General features: G+C 43.5%; 1 protein-coding gene across 1 annotated transcript in view; it reads right to left on the bottom strand.

Moving 5' to 3' along the window:
- The window catches only part of grm5b (glutamate receptor, metabotropic 5b), a 618812-nt gene that overhangs the window by 179055 nt on the left and 423040 nt on the right, over nt 1-16717 (bottom strand). The window contains exon 4 of the mRNA XM_078544826.1: nt 5184-5204. Within this exon, the coding sequence (XP_078400952.1) occupies nt 5184-5204 (21 nt within the window). The remainder of the gene's footprint in view (nt 1-5183; nt 5205-16717) is intronic.

The following is a 16717-nucleotide window of genomic DNA, read 5'->3' on the forward strand; positions in this document are numbered from 1 at the left end:
ATGGATATTGTTGCAAATATCTAGATCATGATTCATATCTTTCAGAATATAATTTAGTATAGAATTTAGTTCTAGGAATATAATTTTATGTTGGAGGGTAAAGAGTTAAATGCAAGACAATTCGAAACACTTGGTTAAGGAATTGGTATGCATCCAAAGTGAACACAACTCAAACCTGGGTTTATTAGACTTAAAAAATTAACCTATTTTACAAGATTGGAGTTGATAAATGAAAAGAAACTTAAACAATGACTGACCCATCTCTTTGTGGACTTGGAGTCTTGAGAGAGGGCAATCACATGCAGCAGAAATATAATTTTTTCATATGGGTTTCAGAATCAAAGAGTTGTATTGAAGGTAAAATAGTTAATTTACATTTATATTTGATAACCTCCCAAAGCATGGCATGGCATCATGGAGCTGAGATGGAGGACAGAAGGCTTTAAAAAAAATTATCTGTGTGTTTGCTGACAGATGCAAGCAATTCAGTTTGGGAGTAGACAGAGGCAGTTGCAGTTTTGGTCTAGGTGTAGACTGCAGCTTACTAAGTTGGGAGAGTCAAGAAAATAACTATTAGTCAGTTAGGCCTGCACTTCAAGCAGAGAAAATACTAATGTCATCATTCACCACATGGAATGTGGATGGGGCTCTATCTCAGTTTGGATTTCGTGAGGGAAAGGCAGCTGGAAGATTTGCTCTAGTTTGCAGCTAGTGGAAGAAATAGACTGTGGTCATCACAAAGCCTTATGGTGGTAAGTATTCAGATTTAGCTTGGAAAGCTGTGGGAAGACAGTTGGGTATCTGCCAGCAACCCAGACAAGGAGCTAAGGCATCCACAGCTGTAAGGTCTGTAAAGAAGAGGTAGAGGGTTGCATAGCCAAAGGAAAAAAAAGCTAATAGAAGAACCCCCTTCGAATCTTACCTTGGAGGGTGGTTGAAACACTAAAGAAAATTAATGAATTCCAGAGGGGTGTGACATTCTTTTGAACTGGTCTCTAGAGAAGTCAATGCACCTTCAAGGTTTTGTAAGATAAGGGAACTCTTGGGGGGCAGTAAAAAGTAGAACTGAGTTTATAGCATAAGTCTTTATAAGCTATAGTGTTAAGTTAGTGATGCTTCTTTGTTTAATTTCTCTTGACATGCAATGAAGTTTATTCTTTAAAAATGTGAAATCTCATGAAATAGTTCTGTTGGTTAATTGCTGTTTGAATTTCTTCTTTTAGCATTTATGGTCCCTGACAGTAATGAGTAACAATATGAACTAACATAATATCACTCCCCATATTGCTGCTGTAGCTATCTGATTTGCTTAACAGAAAAGGCTGTAAACAGTCAGCAGGTCAGGCAACATCTGGTAACACAACATTTGGAGAAAGAACATGTGCACAGAGAAATCAAGTTAACATTTCAGGTCAACGACTTTTGGAAAAAATTGAGATTTAGCAGCTTTTAAACAAGTGTGCAGCCAAGAGAAAAAAAGAGCAAGGGTCGTGGGGGATGGTGGTGGGGGAAGGAAAGAGCAAAGTTCTGTAATTGGATAGAGGGTAGGGATGATTCCACCCACTGCCCTTATTATCCAGTTTGGCACTTTCTTAAAAATGGTGAAGTCTCTAACTTCTTCCAGTTCTAATGGAAGGTCTTTGGCCAGAAATATTGGTCCCAATTTACTGGGAACAGGGATGATCCAATATCTTGTGGGAAACCCAGAAGTTCAGTGTTTCTGTCAGTGTGCTCACCTCATTATCATTTTATTACCAGGTTTGGCATCTATTATGTGGCCGCTCAACTTCAGTATGTCAAGGACCCATCCAAATATGAAATTTGAAGGACTTTGAGGTTGGAAGTAAGGGAAAACAAGGTCCGACTATGAATTCAGTACACCCAAAGGTTGTACTCCTCTTCTGGGACCCCTCCCCTGATGCACTGTTTGGGGCTGTGAGGGGCCACAGAGATATTTGTTTCAGATACTGGCTGCACGGCCTAAGGTGTAATCTAGAGGGACTGTAGTCTGACTCAGATAGTTACTTCAAACTGATTTATTTACATTATAAACACTATATACATGATGAGCTACTAAGTAGGCACATCTGTCCTGATGGAACAGCAGACTATTCCATCTGCTGTACAGAGTCTGTAGCATATGACTGCTGATGTTACTGTTACATCATAGTCTACATCACTCATTACTATATCTATTCTATTAATCCATTACACTACACCTCCCCCCAAGTATACTATCAACTTAATTACAATGTAAAATTCTGGCAGGAATTTTCCAGCCCCTCCGCAGGGGGTCCCACCATGGGGAATGCAGCAGGCCAGCCAAAAGTTCATTGACAACAAAAACAAAAATTGCTGGAAAAACTCAGCAGGTCTGACAGTATCTGTGGAGAGAAAGACAGAGTTAATGTTTCAAGTCCGTATGACTCTTCTACAGAACTAAAGAGAAGTAAAAATGTGATGAAGTATATACCGTTTAAGGGGGGTGGGGACAGGTGAAGCTGGATAGGAGGCCAGTGATAGGTGGAGGCAAAGGAGAGATTGCAAAAATTGTCATAAACAAAAGGACGAAGGGGTGTTGATGGTGGTGATACTGGCTAAAGGAGGTGCTAATGGTGACATAAAGAGTAGAAAGCAGGATGAGCAAGTGACAGATGGCCCTAGTGGGGTGGGGGGAGGGGACAGTGTGGGAGAAAAGATCAAAGTAGGGATAAAACAATGAATGGCACGTGATATGAAATTGTTGAACTCAATGTTAAGTGTGGAAGGCTGTAAAGTGCCTAATCGGAAGATGAGGTGCTGTTCGTCCAGTTTGTGTTGAACTTCACTGGAACATTGCAGCAGGCCAAGGACGGACATATGGGCATGGGAGCAGGGTGGAGTGTTGAAATGGCAAGAGACAGGAAGGTCTGGGTCATGCTTGCAGACAGACCGAAGGTGTTTGGCAAAGTGGTCACCCAGTCTGCATTTGGTCTCTCCAATGTAGAGGAGACCACATGGGAGCAGCAAATGTAGTAGACCAAATTGAGGGAAGTACAAGTGAAGCGCTGATTCACTTGAAAGGAGTGATTGGGCCCTTGGACGGTGAGGAGGGGGGAAGAAAAGAAGCAGGTGTTGCACCTTCTGCGATTGCATGGGAAGGTGCTGTGAGAGGGGGTTGAGGTATTGGGGGTGATGGAGGAGTGGACCAGGGTGTCCCGGAGGGAACAGTCCCTACGGAATGCCAACGGTGGGGGGGTGAAGGAAAACGTTTGGTGGTGACATCATGCTGCAGTTGGCGGAAATGGTGGAGGATGATCCTTTGAATGCGGAGGCTGGTGGGGTGAAAAGTGAGGACAAGGGCGATCCTATCACGGTTCTGGGAGGGAGGGGAAGGTATGAGGGCAGAGACACGGGAGATGGGTTGGACACCCACAGGTTTCCCACCCGTGGTGGCTGATAGGGCCCTCAACTGTCTCTGACCCAGCTAATTAAGTATTTGCAACCTACATCCCATACAACACTTAGTCATGTTTACTTGATTTCAGCAATGAGTGAAATATGATCATCGTCATAATGAGAAGTTGCACCGTACTGACCCTGACAATACTAATTCAGTCATCCTCTCTATCAGGTCCTTCACCAGTACAGGAAGAGACTGTGCACCTTGTGTGTGACAAATCCTCACAGGCACATGCTTATCATGCCCACTAGCTCAGATATTTGCACTTCGGCGGGACCAATTAGACAGATAGTTGGGTTTACATCTGGTGATTCACTCTTCACAAGTGAGCGAGAGCAGACAGTGGTGGCAGGGGCAGTTGTGAGAGTTGTATAAGAGGGCACAGTGCTCAGCAATCTTGGCTCAGCTAGACACAAATGCTGTATGTAGGTGTCATCGATGTAAAGGAGATTCAATGAGGAACAACAAAGAATGTATGATGTACTGATGGGCTTTTTAAGTATATGGACCTCGATTGCAGAGAGAATGGAACAGTCTGCCTCAAGCAGGAGTGTTCTGATGTCACAGGGAATTGTGATAATATCTTCTTCCACTGGTAGACTGGCCAACCCCATAGAACATTAAACACAGCAATCAAATGCACACCTTAAACGTGGCTATGCAGATTATGGATTCCAAAATGTCTGCTGCCTTATAAAGGATGACAGGTGCCTTAGCTTTATAGTGCCATACTGATCTGCACTAAAGTGCTCTCCAGCATATTGCTAAGAGAGAACTGCAGCTGGGCTATGGAGATGATGAAAGGAGAAAGTGGAAATGGTGACTCCACCTAGAGCACTTCCACTTCCTGCCCATTTCCCTCAGGCAGTACTCCACATGCTGCTTCATGTCCCAATGGACGAGTCTACCTCTGCACAGGTTTAGGTGGGGCAGTCTTTGGCAGGGTCCTCACAGGCTCCAAAACCCAAAGGATTTCGGGCAAGAGCATCTCAGGGATCAGAGCAGCCTATCTCTACCTCTGCTAAAGCCATAGGGGTTGCAGCACATAGAAGCAGGAAGAGTAAAGATTTGAGCATTTACACAAGGGTAGGCACATGGGTGTGTTACAGTTATAATGTTAAGTTTCTGTTTCATTTCTGAGTCACAAATATTATTCTTTCTAAATTTGCCCATTCTTGGTTGCTGGCTGGCAAGTTCACGATAATTTAATGATCTTTGTACCTAGATCCTGTTGGATTTCTATGACATGAAAAGAAACCCAACACTCTATATTCTAAACTTTATCCTTATTGCTTTTTTTAAAAACTGGACTTTTTCTGCTGAACAAATAAAATTTAAGATGGCTGCTACAAGTCACCTGATCACACGGTTGGTCCCTGTCTGGAAGCTATCCCCAGGAGTTTCAAGAATAAAAGAATTCTTTTCTTCAGCTTCTGGAATTTCACACTTCATTGTGCAAGTCCCTTGTAATCAATCCTGAACTATCACAAAAGAGAAAGATTGAAACTCATTATACTAATAACCAATTTGTCCCCCTCCTAAGGAGGAACAATGAAATCCTGGCCAGGAGCACAGAAGCTAATTGTCAAGCTGCAATTAACCATTAATAGGCCATGTCACATGACCCAAGTCTCTGGCCTTTTGGACAGTTTTAACATTGCAGCTTTGAGCCTTACAGACTGTTGTTTTAACATCAACTAAACAGAACTCCAGCAGCCTGGCTAGGTAAGCAGTTGGTTACCACCTCTCAACTCCACGAAGCCTGCTTGATTTTAAAAGTCTCTGAACAGTGACAGCCAAGTGGTCTACATACAGCCCATTATGCAGCAACATCGTTCATTTCAAAGGTTTTCGTATCTTTTAACCAACCAACCAGAAACTCATCGGAACTGAACCCCACCAAGAAGGGAACACCCTCTGAATTCTGACTTTGGACTCTGGAACTCATGTGAACTAATATTCATTTTCTGCGATCTTTATATTGTAAAAATCCTCTTTATTCCCTCCACCCCTTTACTGTGTGTGTGGAGAGTGGGACAGGACATTGCTAATACTCCTTTTTCTGGGTTTTGAATGTGTAAAAGAAATTAAACTTCTGAGTTAATTTTAACTCAAGTTTGTTGTGGATTATTAGTAAAATTAGATCACAAAAAACCGATGGACTGGGAAAACACGCCAACGTCTATTCTTTAAAAACTAATTCATAACACTTATGGTAAAAGAAAATCAGTTTCAGTTGTCTTCCTCTCTCCTGTCTGTAACAACCCCCTAAGTCTCTTAGGCCTCCACTGTTTCTAGGTTTTCACTATTTACGAAGGACCCTGTCCTTTCCTTTTCAAGTCCAAAGTCAATGACCTCACATTTGCCTACATTGAAATCCATTTGCCACAGGTTTTCCCATTCATTTAATCTATCAATATCTCTTTGTAATTTTATGCTTCCATCTAGACTGTTTATAATGCTACCTTTCTTGATGCCACTGGCAAATTTGGATACATAGTTTTCGATACTATCATTTAAGTCATTAATAAATATGATGAATAGCATGTCAATGACTTGTTTGACATATGAACAAACAAACATATGAACAAGGAGTAGGCCATTTAATAAGATCATGGTTGATCTGATAGTAATCTCAAATCTGCATCCCACCTACCCGATAACCTATCATCCCCTTGCTTACCAAGAATCTATCTACCTCTGCCTTAAAAATATTCAAAGGCTCTGCTTCCACCATCTTTTCAGGAAGAGAGTTCCAAAGACTCATGACCCTCTGAGAGATGCGAAGGAATTTCTTCTCTGAGGGTAGTGAGTGTCTGGAATTCTCTACCCCAGAGAGTTGTGGAGACTAGATCACTGAAAGTACTTAAAGAGGAGGTAGATAGATTTTTGAAATATTGGGGAGTTGAGGGCTATGAGGAGCTGGCATGAAAGAGGAGTTGAGGCTTGGGGCAGATTAGCCATGATCCTGTTGAATGGCTTGAGGGGCTGAATGGCCTACTCCTGCTCCTATTTCTTATGTTCTAAAGTGACCAATGTTGTACACAGTACTCCAGATGTGGTCTCACCAGTACTCTGCATAACTGAAGCATAACCTCCCTACTTTTGTATTCAATTCCCCTCACAATAAATGATAGCATTCTATTAGCTTTCTTAATTACTTGTTGTACCTGCACACCAGCCTTTCGCAATTCATGCACTAAGACACCCAAATCCCTCTGCATTTCAGAACTCTGCAATATCTCTCCATTTAGATATGTTTCTTTTTTTTTCTTCCTGCCAAATGAACAATTTCACGTTTTCCCACAATGTATTCCATTTGCCAAATCTTTGCCCACTCACTTAAACTATCTATACCTTTTTGTAGCCTCCTTTTGTACTCTTCACACCTTAGTTTCTTACCTTTCTTTGTGTCTTTATGAGAAAAAAACTTTCTCACAGCAAGTAGTTATTGTTTGGAATGCACTGCCTGGAAGTGTGGTGGAGGCAGGTTCAATTGAGGCACTCGAGAGCATTGGATGGTTGTTTATTTAAATAATGTGCAGGGTTACGGGGAAAAGGCAGGAGATTAGCACTAAATTAAACTGCTCAGAGAGATGGTGCAAACACAATGGTCGCATGGCCTCCTTCTACACCGTAACAATTCTGTGATTCTGTGTCATCAACAAATTCAGCATCCATCCCTTCATCCAAGTTATTTACATAAATTGTAAACGGTTGAGGTCCCAGCACTGATCCTTGTGGTACACCACTCATTTTGCCAATCTGAAAAAGACCCATTTATGCCTACTCTCTGCTTCCTGTTAGCCATCAATCTTCTATCCATGCCAGTATGTTACTCCCTATACCATGAGCTTTTATTTTCCGCAATAACCTTTGATGTGGCACTTTATCAAGTGCCTTCTGGAGATCTAAGTACAGTACATCCACCAGTTCCCCTTTATCCACAGCACATGCTACTTCCTCAAAGAACTCCAATAAGTTGGTTAAATATGATTTTCCCTTCACAAAACCATGTTGACTCTGCCTGATTACCTTGAACTTATCCAAATGCCCTGCTATAGCTTCTTTAATAATAGCTTCTAACATTTTCCCTATGACAGATGTTAAGCTAACTGGCCTGTAGTTTCCTGCTTTCTGTCTCTCCCCCACTGCTCTCCCCCCCCACCCCCCCACACCCCACCCACTTCTTGAATAATGGAGTTATATTTGTTGTCTTCCAATCTAATGGGGCCTTCCCGAATCTAGGCAGTTTTGGAAAATTAAAACCAATGCATCAACTATCACACTAGACACTTCTTTTAAGGCCCTAGGATGAAGTCCATTAGGACCCGGGCTCTTGTCAGCCCACTGCTCCAACCATTTACTCAGTACCACTTCCCTGGAGATTGTAATTTTCCTGAGATCCTCCCTCCCTTCCATTTCCTGATTTATAGCTGCTTCTGGAATGTTACTTGTATCGTCTATAGTGAAGACTGATGCAAAATACTTGTTCAATTCATCTGCCATTTCCTTGTTTTTCATTATCAATTCTCTAGCATCACTTTCTACAGGACCAACACTCACTTTGTTAATTTGTTTCTTTTTAAAAATATTTATAGAAACTCTTACTATCTGTTTTTATATTTCTGGCTAGCTTTCTCTCGCACTTTGATTTTTCCCTCCTTATTAATTTTTTAATCATCCATTGCTGTTCCTTATATTCTGTCCAATCTTCTGATTTTCCACCTATCTTTGCACAATTATATGCTTTTTCTTTAAGTTTTATACCATTTTTAACCTTTCTAATTAACCACAGATGGTGAGTCCATCCCTTAGACTTTTTCTCATTCATTGGAATGTATCTATTCTGTGTATTCTGAAATATTCCCTTAAATGTTTGCCACTGCATCTCGATTGACCTATCCATTAACCTAATTTGCCAATTCAGTTTAGCCAGCTCTGCTTTCACGCCCTCATGATTGTCCTTATTTAAGTATAAAAACATAGTCTTGGACCCACTTCTCTCTCCCTCAAACTGAATGTAAATCATAGTGGTAACCATTTGACATTCATTGTAGTGCTCTAGGCCTCATTCCTCTGTTTTCTGAGAGGAGTCAACAACAATATTTTAAGTAGGTATCCCTTGCTTCTGAGCAGTCAGCTGGTAACACTGTTTTAAGGTGCGACAAAACCCATGAGACTGGACTGCCACATGACAAAAGCACCATATGGCTGCTCAAGAATGTTGCACAAACCTGCATGAAAATCTTAGCAGCTGCACATTTATGAAATAGAAGCTCTTACAGTTGACAAACATTCCTGGGTGATCTGACAGTGTCTCATTGCCATTTGTGTGCAATCGGTCACTCCCGGAATGTCTTGGAAGCTATCCAGAGCCAGAAACCAAGTGACCACTCTTTCTGACTGGCATCATCATAGTTGAAGTTTTTATAATTGCCAATCCTAGCAAAGAAGGCTGTCTTATGCATTTCTGTTGATTGGAAGATCTTGCAAATTTCTTCAGCAAAGGACTAGGATGATCCAGTGGCAAAGGTGTTGAGGGCAATGATGACTGTTTTTCTGACAGTCACTGGTAAAGCATGGCCACCAGGCTCAGTTGACAACATGTCTTATTCCAGCAGATGGCAAATGTCTGCCACCATCTGATGCAAAATCCCTTGAGTTTTCTCAGACATTGGTGTTCTTACATGTCAAGGAACCTTAATGTCTGCTTGTAGATAGTGTGTGCTGGGCGTGGCCTCCTGCACCTCTCTGCTGATTCTCTCTTGTGTGGAGCTACAAGTCTGTGAGCAACAGGCTGTTGCCGGTGCTGCTCCTGGTTATCTTGGTCCTCATCTGAGGCTCGATGCAACATAACGTAAGCACATCCATGCGGACCAGAAAGATCACAGTGGCAAAGTGTAGATCAGATATGTAGACCTCTAAAGTGTTGATAACACCTCCAAAGTGTATAAAGTAACCTCCAGGTACAAGTATTCTGAACAAACTCCTTCACATTGCAGGCTGGAAGTCAGCCGTGAGTACTGAGTACTTATTGGCATAATTCCTTGTCACGTCTTCAACCCCCTTATTGCCGCTGCGTTCTCACTTTGCTGTTGCAATTTCCAAGAAGCATGGAAAATCCATGAACTCCAAATTAAATTGCTAAACCTATGTCAATATTGTTCTAATTGAGTAAGTAATACATTGAGATTGTCATTTAGCCTCTCCTGAAGGGGGTTGCTTGCACACAGCTTTAACTCACAGGAAAGATATGCAGAAGCAACCCTAGCAAAGGGTTGGAGCTGGCTTTACCCAACACCTACACGCAAACCCATGCATTCACCCACATCAAAATTCTTCCTCAATAAATCACATCTTACAAATTTACTCGAATCCTTTCAGAAAATAACTAAGCTGAATGAAGCTGTTCACGACTATGGCTTATGTGGATTTTTTGAAAATGTTTCATAAAGTTGCAAGTCTAAAACTTGTAAAGAAAGTTAAGGCTCATCACACTAATAGGAAATTAGCTAATTGGATTGAAAACTGGCTTGGCAGTGGAAAACAAAGTAATGATAAATTCAAAAAAACAATGAGTAGCAATTTTCTGCTGTGACCTATTCTGGACTATGTAAACCTCTTAATACTCCTAAATTGTATTGAAGACAGCAAGGAAAATTGCAACACACAAAAATTGGGGGGTTGGGCCAGGGGTTGTAAAACTTTTAATATCCTCAAATCCAAACCCAATCTGCGTTGTAACAACCTTCTTTTGCGTTGTTTTTTTTATTCATTCACGGGATGTGGGCTTCGCTGGCTGGGTCAGCATTTATTGACCATCCCTATTTGCCCTTAAGAAGGTGATGGTGAGCTACCCTCTTGAACCGCTGCAGTCTATGTGTAGTAGGTACACCACAGTGCTGTTAGGAAGGGAGTTTGGGGATTTTGACCCAATGACAGTGAAGGAACGGTGATATATTTCCAAGTCAGGATGGTGAGTGACTTGGAATGGAAGTTCCAGGTAGTGGTATTCCAGGTGGTGGTTTACAGGTGGTGGAACAAGGGTATGGGGACAGGCAACCAAACCGGGTTAGTCATTTAAATATTTAAATGGAGATTTTATCTCCATTTTAAATTTAACCCAGCAGCTAGAAGGAGGTGAAGATTATAAATGGAAAAGGCACCTGCTTCTCCAGCACTGCTTGTGGATAAGTGGAGCAGCAGCAATTTCTCCCAGCTCATCATGCAAATCTGTTTCCCCACCATAGCCAGAATTTTACGGCCCCATTGCAGCGGGAACTGGGCCGTGAAATGCACTTCGTCATTCTAATCCTCATTGACTTCAGCTGGACCATAAAATCCTGCTGGCATAAAATTCCACCCCATGATCAGACTCTTGCTGCAATCAGATGCCAATCTCTTCTCTGCCTCTCTGCCTCTCCTTCCTCAATCGTCAACCCTCCCCCCATGACTGGACATTAGACATCCTGCCCACCAATATCACTCCCACCAATATCATTCCCACAACTACCCATGCCTGCCCTGAACTGTTTCCTATCTCCTGCGATCACCGCCCCACCACCACCCCTAACCCTATAGGCTACTCTGCACCCATCCGACCCTACCCCTCACAATCTTTACCCTGGCAGCATAAACCTACCTGTTCCTTAGCTTTGTCCTTTGCTATAGTGATCTCCACACAAGGAGCCAAGCCTTTCAATCAGGCTAACTCCAGTTGGGGATACTGCTTATAAAAAAAATGGATTCATGCCGTGGAGTCAAAGTGTTCAGGGCAATCGGAATTCCTCTGCTGTAACCCCTGCAACCCCTGTAATGGAGCATGTCTGACTTAACTTCTGCTTAAATTATTTGTAGGAAATTGGGCAGGTTCATTACAGACTTGTAATCCCCTCTAACCAATTTTTCTCTATATGCTCCTCAAAGGGATTATTTAATGCCCATGGGTCCTCGCCTGTAGAAAGTAATAAGCCAGCATTGAGTAATAAAAGTTATATTATGCTCAGATAAATCAAAGTTTTGTTCAATTCCAGTTTGGGCAAGCACAAACTATAGAATGCTCCCATAGGACAGCAATTGGACAACATCTACTATAGGGCAATTTATAAATTGAATTACTTTTTCTTGTATTTTGCTCTAATACAAAGTGTATTGTAATTGGCCCATTGGAATGAACATGCTGCAATGGGACAATTGGTATTTCTGCATCTTACGTTCACTATAGTTTTTGTAAATACCTTGGATAGCATGAAGACTATGCCAGTAATAGGGTCATCATTACTGATAATGATAATAAGTCTAATACTCCCAATTCTTTCACTGTTTTTTATGTTGATTATTTTCTTTAGACTAAATGTGTATATAGAAGTATCCTCCAAAGACTTATAAGGCTCGTTTCTGCATTGTTTTATAAATTTTGACATTCCTGGGACAGGCATAAAGCTGAGTACTATCTAACCAAGGGCAGAACTTCTTTTCCTTGTCTGTTCTTCTGGTGGGCAGTTATATTGTAGCAGAGATAAGCTTAGTTTTTAATAGTATCATCTCTGTAAATGTTAATAGAAAGAGATGTAATTTATATGACAATCCCTTGCCTTTGGTGCTCTCCTCACTCCATTTCCATTGGTAGCTCCTTAACCAGAATTGATGAGAGAGGCAGGAAACAGGGTCTAACAGGAACCCACACTTGCCACCAATGGGAAGAGTATTCTTTTGTTGTCACTATATGATGAACATAGATACATCGAGATAGCAAAACAGGATTGGGAAGCCTCAAATATTAAAGTTTTGAATAGCTTTATTGTGTAGCTAGGGATAAGCAATAAATAGAATCATCTAATCAAAGGAACTGGAATTTGCAAGTCTAATCAAACCATTTTTTAACCGGATTAACAAAAATAGCTCTTTTTATCTTTCTAAATTTTCTGCAAGATCAAAATACAACTTCCATAAGAGATATGCAAACATTCAATTACTTGAGGGAGTTCAATTACTTGAGGGAGTACGACATTGTCAGAAATGTTGCTTGTGAAATTGGATTCATTAGGATCCTTTGTTTGGACACTACAGATGGAATCTTATGCTCTTAGGATCTGAGTGTAAATCAGGACTGTTTCACGATCCTAACCCTGCTCTTGCTTTCAGGCTGCCTGTCTGGAACATTTGCCCTGATTAAGAGGCCACCTCCAGGTCCACTATCTAATTAAGGATGGCAGGTAGGTTCCTGAGGCTGCGTGGCCAATCAGTGGATATCCAGCTTTGAAAGGTGGGCACTGTTGCTGCAGGCTGTGAGCTGTGAGGACAGCTTCATCTTGAAGTGCTGCCTGAAAAGATATTTACCTTAATAAAATAAATGGTGGCCACAGCTGCCAGGCCACCCCTGTGGAAAGGAAATGGCTTCACAGGGTGACTGGCGGCCACAGTCGCCCGATATCATTTTGCGCGATTTCGTACCCGTTCGAGTCGGGCCTGCCTGCTCACGGGACATAAAATTCTGGCCCTAAAAATCTGAACTGCTGGGAGACCCTGAAAGCCTCTTTACACACTGTAACCCACAGCCATGGTGACAAGGGCAGTTAGGGATGGGCAATACATGTTGGCCTAGCCAGCGAAGCCCACATCCATAAATGAATAAAAAAAGGCATGAACTTCCACTGCAGCATCCACTAGGATGTAATGGAAATTGTGACATTGGCCATCAGATGGCACATCATGGTTGGATCCAGAAGTGTATGCATGGGTTTGCCACTACTTCAACACTGGAAAGGATGGGGCTCCAAGCTCTGCTAAAAGCCCTGTGCCAAGTTGGTGCCAGACCCCTCTATACTCCTTGATATTGATTGCAGGCTTTCTGGCAAGTCTGCCAATGTACTAAAAATTTTGCTGTGCATAACCCTCCATGTTCTTCCGTAATCTGCCACATTAAAATGCTCATCTGAGTCCTCTGCAGCTATGTGCAATCTTACCCTCCAATGTCCTGTCCTATCTTTGCTTCCTACCGTGGCTGCAGGTCATTCATGCCCAGTTGCTCATCACATGCAGCTCCCACCTCTAATCTTTTCTCTAGGATATGTACAGTGTTGGACGGAATCTTTCCCTCCCATCAGCAGCAGGAAGGGTGGCAGGCAGGGGCAGAAGATGTGGCGGGAGGACAAAAATCAGCTTCCCAATGTCGGGAAATCAGATGGGAATCTTCCTTGCCTGATGGCGGGTTAATTGCGGGTCACCTTTCCCACTGGTGAAAGTAGGAAATGCATTTTGCATCTCATGAATACTCATTAAGTGGGCAACAGACTGGAATCCTGTATAATTATCAAATCTACTGCCTCGCCAATGGGAATTTACGCTGTTCAGTTACCCAACTTGGCAAACGTGGCATGCCCCCAGCGAGGGAGACTTAGGGCAAAATTTTCCCTCCGTTGGGGGGTGGGGGGGTGGGGGGGGGGAAGAGCGGGAACGGGCGCAAGCGGGCGGGTTCCCGATTGGCGCCTCTGTTGGGGGTGCACCGCCATTTTACATGGGCGGGCCAATTAAGGCCCGCCCAGGGTGACATCCACCAGGAAGCACTATGCGCTCCCTGTTCGGGCGCGCGGGGGGGGGGGGGGATTCCCTCAGTCGGGAGTGCACTCTTTCACACATGCGCGCGAAATAGCGCACAGATCTCCCTGAGGCTAAGTGCTGCCTCAGGGAGATCGGCACCGATTTTCAACTTTTAATAAAGGAGTTTAAAAATTTTCCCTGCCATGCCCCCTCATGTGACACTGTCACATGAGTTGGGACATGTCCATAACTTTTATTTAAACCTTTCATTAAAATTTAAATACCCTCATGAAACCTCATCCCGCCAGTGGATGAGATTTCATGTTTTTTCACAAGCCCACCTGGATTCTCGGCCTGCCCGCCAACCTTAAGATTGGCAGATCCATTAATGAGCTGAATTGGTTTTCTAATGGCCTTAATAGGCCGTTGACAGGTCGGGGGGCGCGCATCTGACTCGGCTGCATCCCCGCTGATCTGAAAATGAAAATGACACGGGGTGACGTTGGGAGTTCCACCCGATGTCATCCTGCATCATTTTACGCATCGGTGAGTGATCCTCACCCCCGCTCGCCAATCGGAAGATCCTGCCCTTATAGGACTTACCGGTCAGTCGATGTAGCTTGCACCATTGAGTGAGGACTGCAGAAGATGGTACGCAAGAGTGTGTAGGGCGGGGGAATGGTATTGAAGGCACGAGGGCAAGGGTGGGTGTGTGAGTGGGGAATGGGTGGAGTGTTTTATAGGGAGGGATCAGTTGAGTCAATAGCGGAGTCCTGGGGGAAAACTGACAGTATTGATGGAACAAAGGGACGGTGACAGTGTGTGGGGGAAGTGAGATGTAGTAGGGTGGGATGTCTGGGTTTGTGTGTGGCGGGTGTAGTTCTCATCAGGAGGGTCATTGAGAGGGACAGGAATGGTGGCACAAATAACGGGAGTGGGCAGGATCAGGGTGGGCATGGGTTCATCGGGGAGGGAAGGTATGTCCAGGTTAAAGGTCATAGGGTCATGGGGGGAGGTTCAAGGGTTACAGAGGGGGGGTTGTGAAGGTTACATTGGGGGAGTCAATGGTGATGGTGGGGCATTGGTGGGTGACAATGGCAGGGTAAAAGGTGGTGGAAAAGTCAGCAAACCATCACGAGAGAGGCAGCTCAGCAGCAAGGCAACAGATGTCGAACCATGTTCAACTGCAAAACATCGAGGTGGGAGGTGGGTCTTCTCAGGTGGGTTGATCTGAAGGTCAACACAAGTAGAAAACTAAAGGAAAACCTTAATCATATGGAGACTGCCTGAGAGCTTTGAGCTTTTGAAATCCTCACTGTATGGTGAAGGCCACACGGCAGCAGGTCTGGCCCATAAGACCATAAGACATAGGAGTAGAAATTAGGCCATTCGGCCCATTGAGTTTGCTCCGCCATTCAATCATGGCTGATAAGTTTCTCAACCCATTCTCCCGCCTTCTCACCGTAACCTTTGATCCCCTTACCAATCAAGAACCTATCTATCTCAGTCTTAAATACACTCAATGACCTGGCCCCCACAGCCTTCTGTGGCAATGAATTCCATAGATTCACCACTCTCTGGCTAAAGAAGTTTCTCCTCATCTCTGTTCTAAAAGGTCTTCCCTTTACTCTGAGGCTGTGCCCTCGGGTCCTAGTCTCTCCTATTAATGGAAACATCTTCCCCACGTCCACTCTATCCAGGCCTTTCAGTATTCTGTAAGTTTCAATCAGATCCCCCCTCATCCTTCTAAATTCCATCAAGTATAGACATCAAACGTTCCTCATATGTTAAGCCTTTCATTCCTGGGATCGTTCTCGTGAACCTCCTCTGGACCCTCTCCAGGGCCAGAACATCCTTCCTGAGATACGGGGCCCAAAATTGTTCATAATATTCTAAATGTGGTCTGACCAGAGCCTTATAAAGCCTCAGCAGCACATCCCTGCTTTTATATTTTAGTCCTCTCGAAATAAATGCCAATATTGCATTTGACTTCCTAACTACCGACTCAACCTGCAAGTTAACCTTAAGAGAATCCTGGACTTGGACTCCCAAGTCCCTTTGCATTCCAGATTTCTGAATTCTCTCCCCATTTAGAAAATAGTCTATGCCTCTATTTTTCCTACCAAAATGCATGACTTCACACTTCCCCACGTTGTATTCCATCTGCCACTTCTTTGCCCATTCTCCTAACCTGTCCAAATCCTTCTGCAGCCTCCCCACCTCCTCAATACTACCTGTCCCTCCACCTACCTTTGTATCATCTGCAAACTTAGCCAGGATGCCTCAGTTCCTTCATCTAGATCATTAATGTATAAATTGAAAAGTTGTGGTCCCAACACTGACCCCTCTGGAATGCCACTCCCAAAGGGTTCTCTTGACAATGAGATCCCAGCAAGTTGTAGAGCTTCCATTCATTCAGAGCCATTAGCCATCAGCTCCAGGGGCAAAGGGTGGGAGAGAGGCGGTTGCCTACAAGGGGCGTACAGGTGAATGGTAGCCAATGACTGCAAACCTCCATCCTCTCGGGGAATGAACCTGCCTGACAAGGGCTCATGTGGTTACTCTTTCTATTATGACAAGGCAAAGTTCTCTCTATAGACCTTCGAGACCAGCGGAACAGTGTGAGAGGGAGGCTTCTTGCACATGGCTCTCATCACCCTGGTCAAAGAGCAATGTCTCCATGTGCAGGCATGTATTAGGGGATGAAACACCCATCCTTGGTCCTCTAGGATG

Source organism: Cetorhinus maximus, chromosome 7 (genome assembly GCF_964194155.1).
Source record: "Cetorhinus maximus chromosome 7, sCetMax3.hap1.1, whole genome shotgun sequence".
In the NCBI taxonomy this organism is placed as follows: domain Eukaryota; kingdom Metazoa; phylum Chordata; class Chondrichthyes; order Lamniformes; family Cetorhinidae; genus Cetorhinus; species Cetorhinus maximus.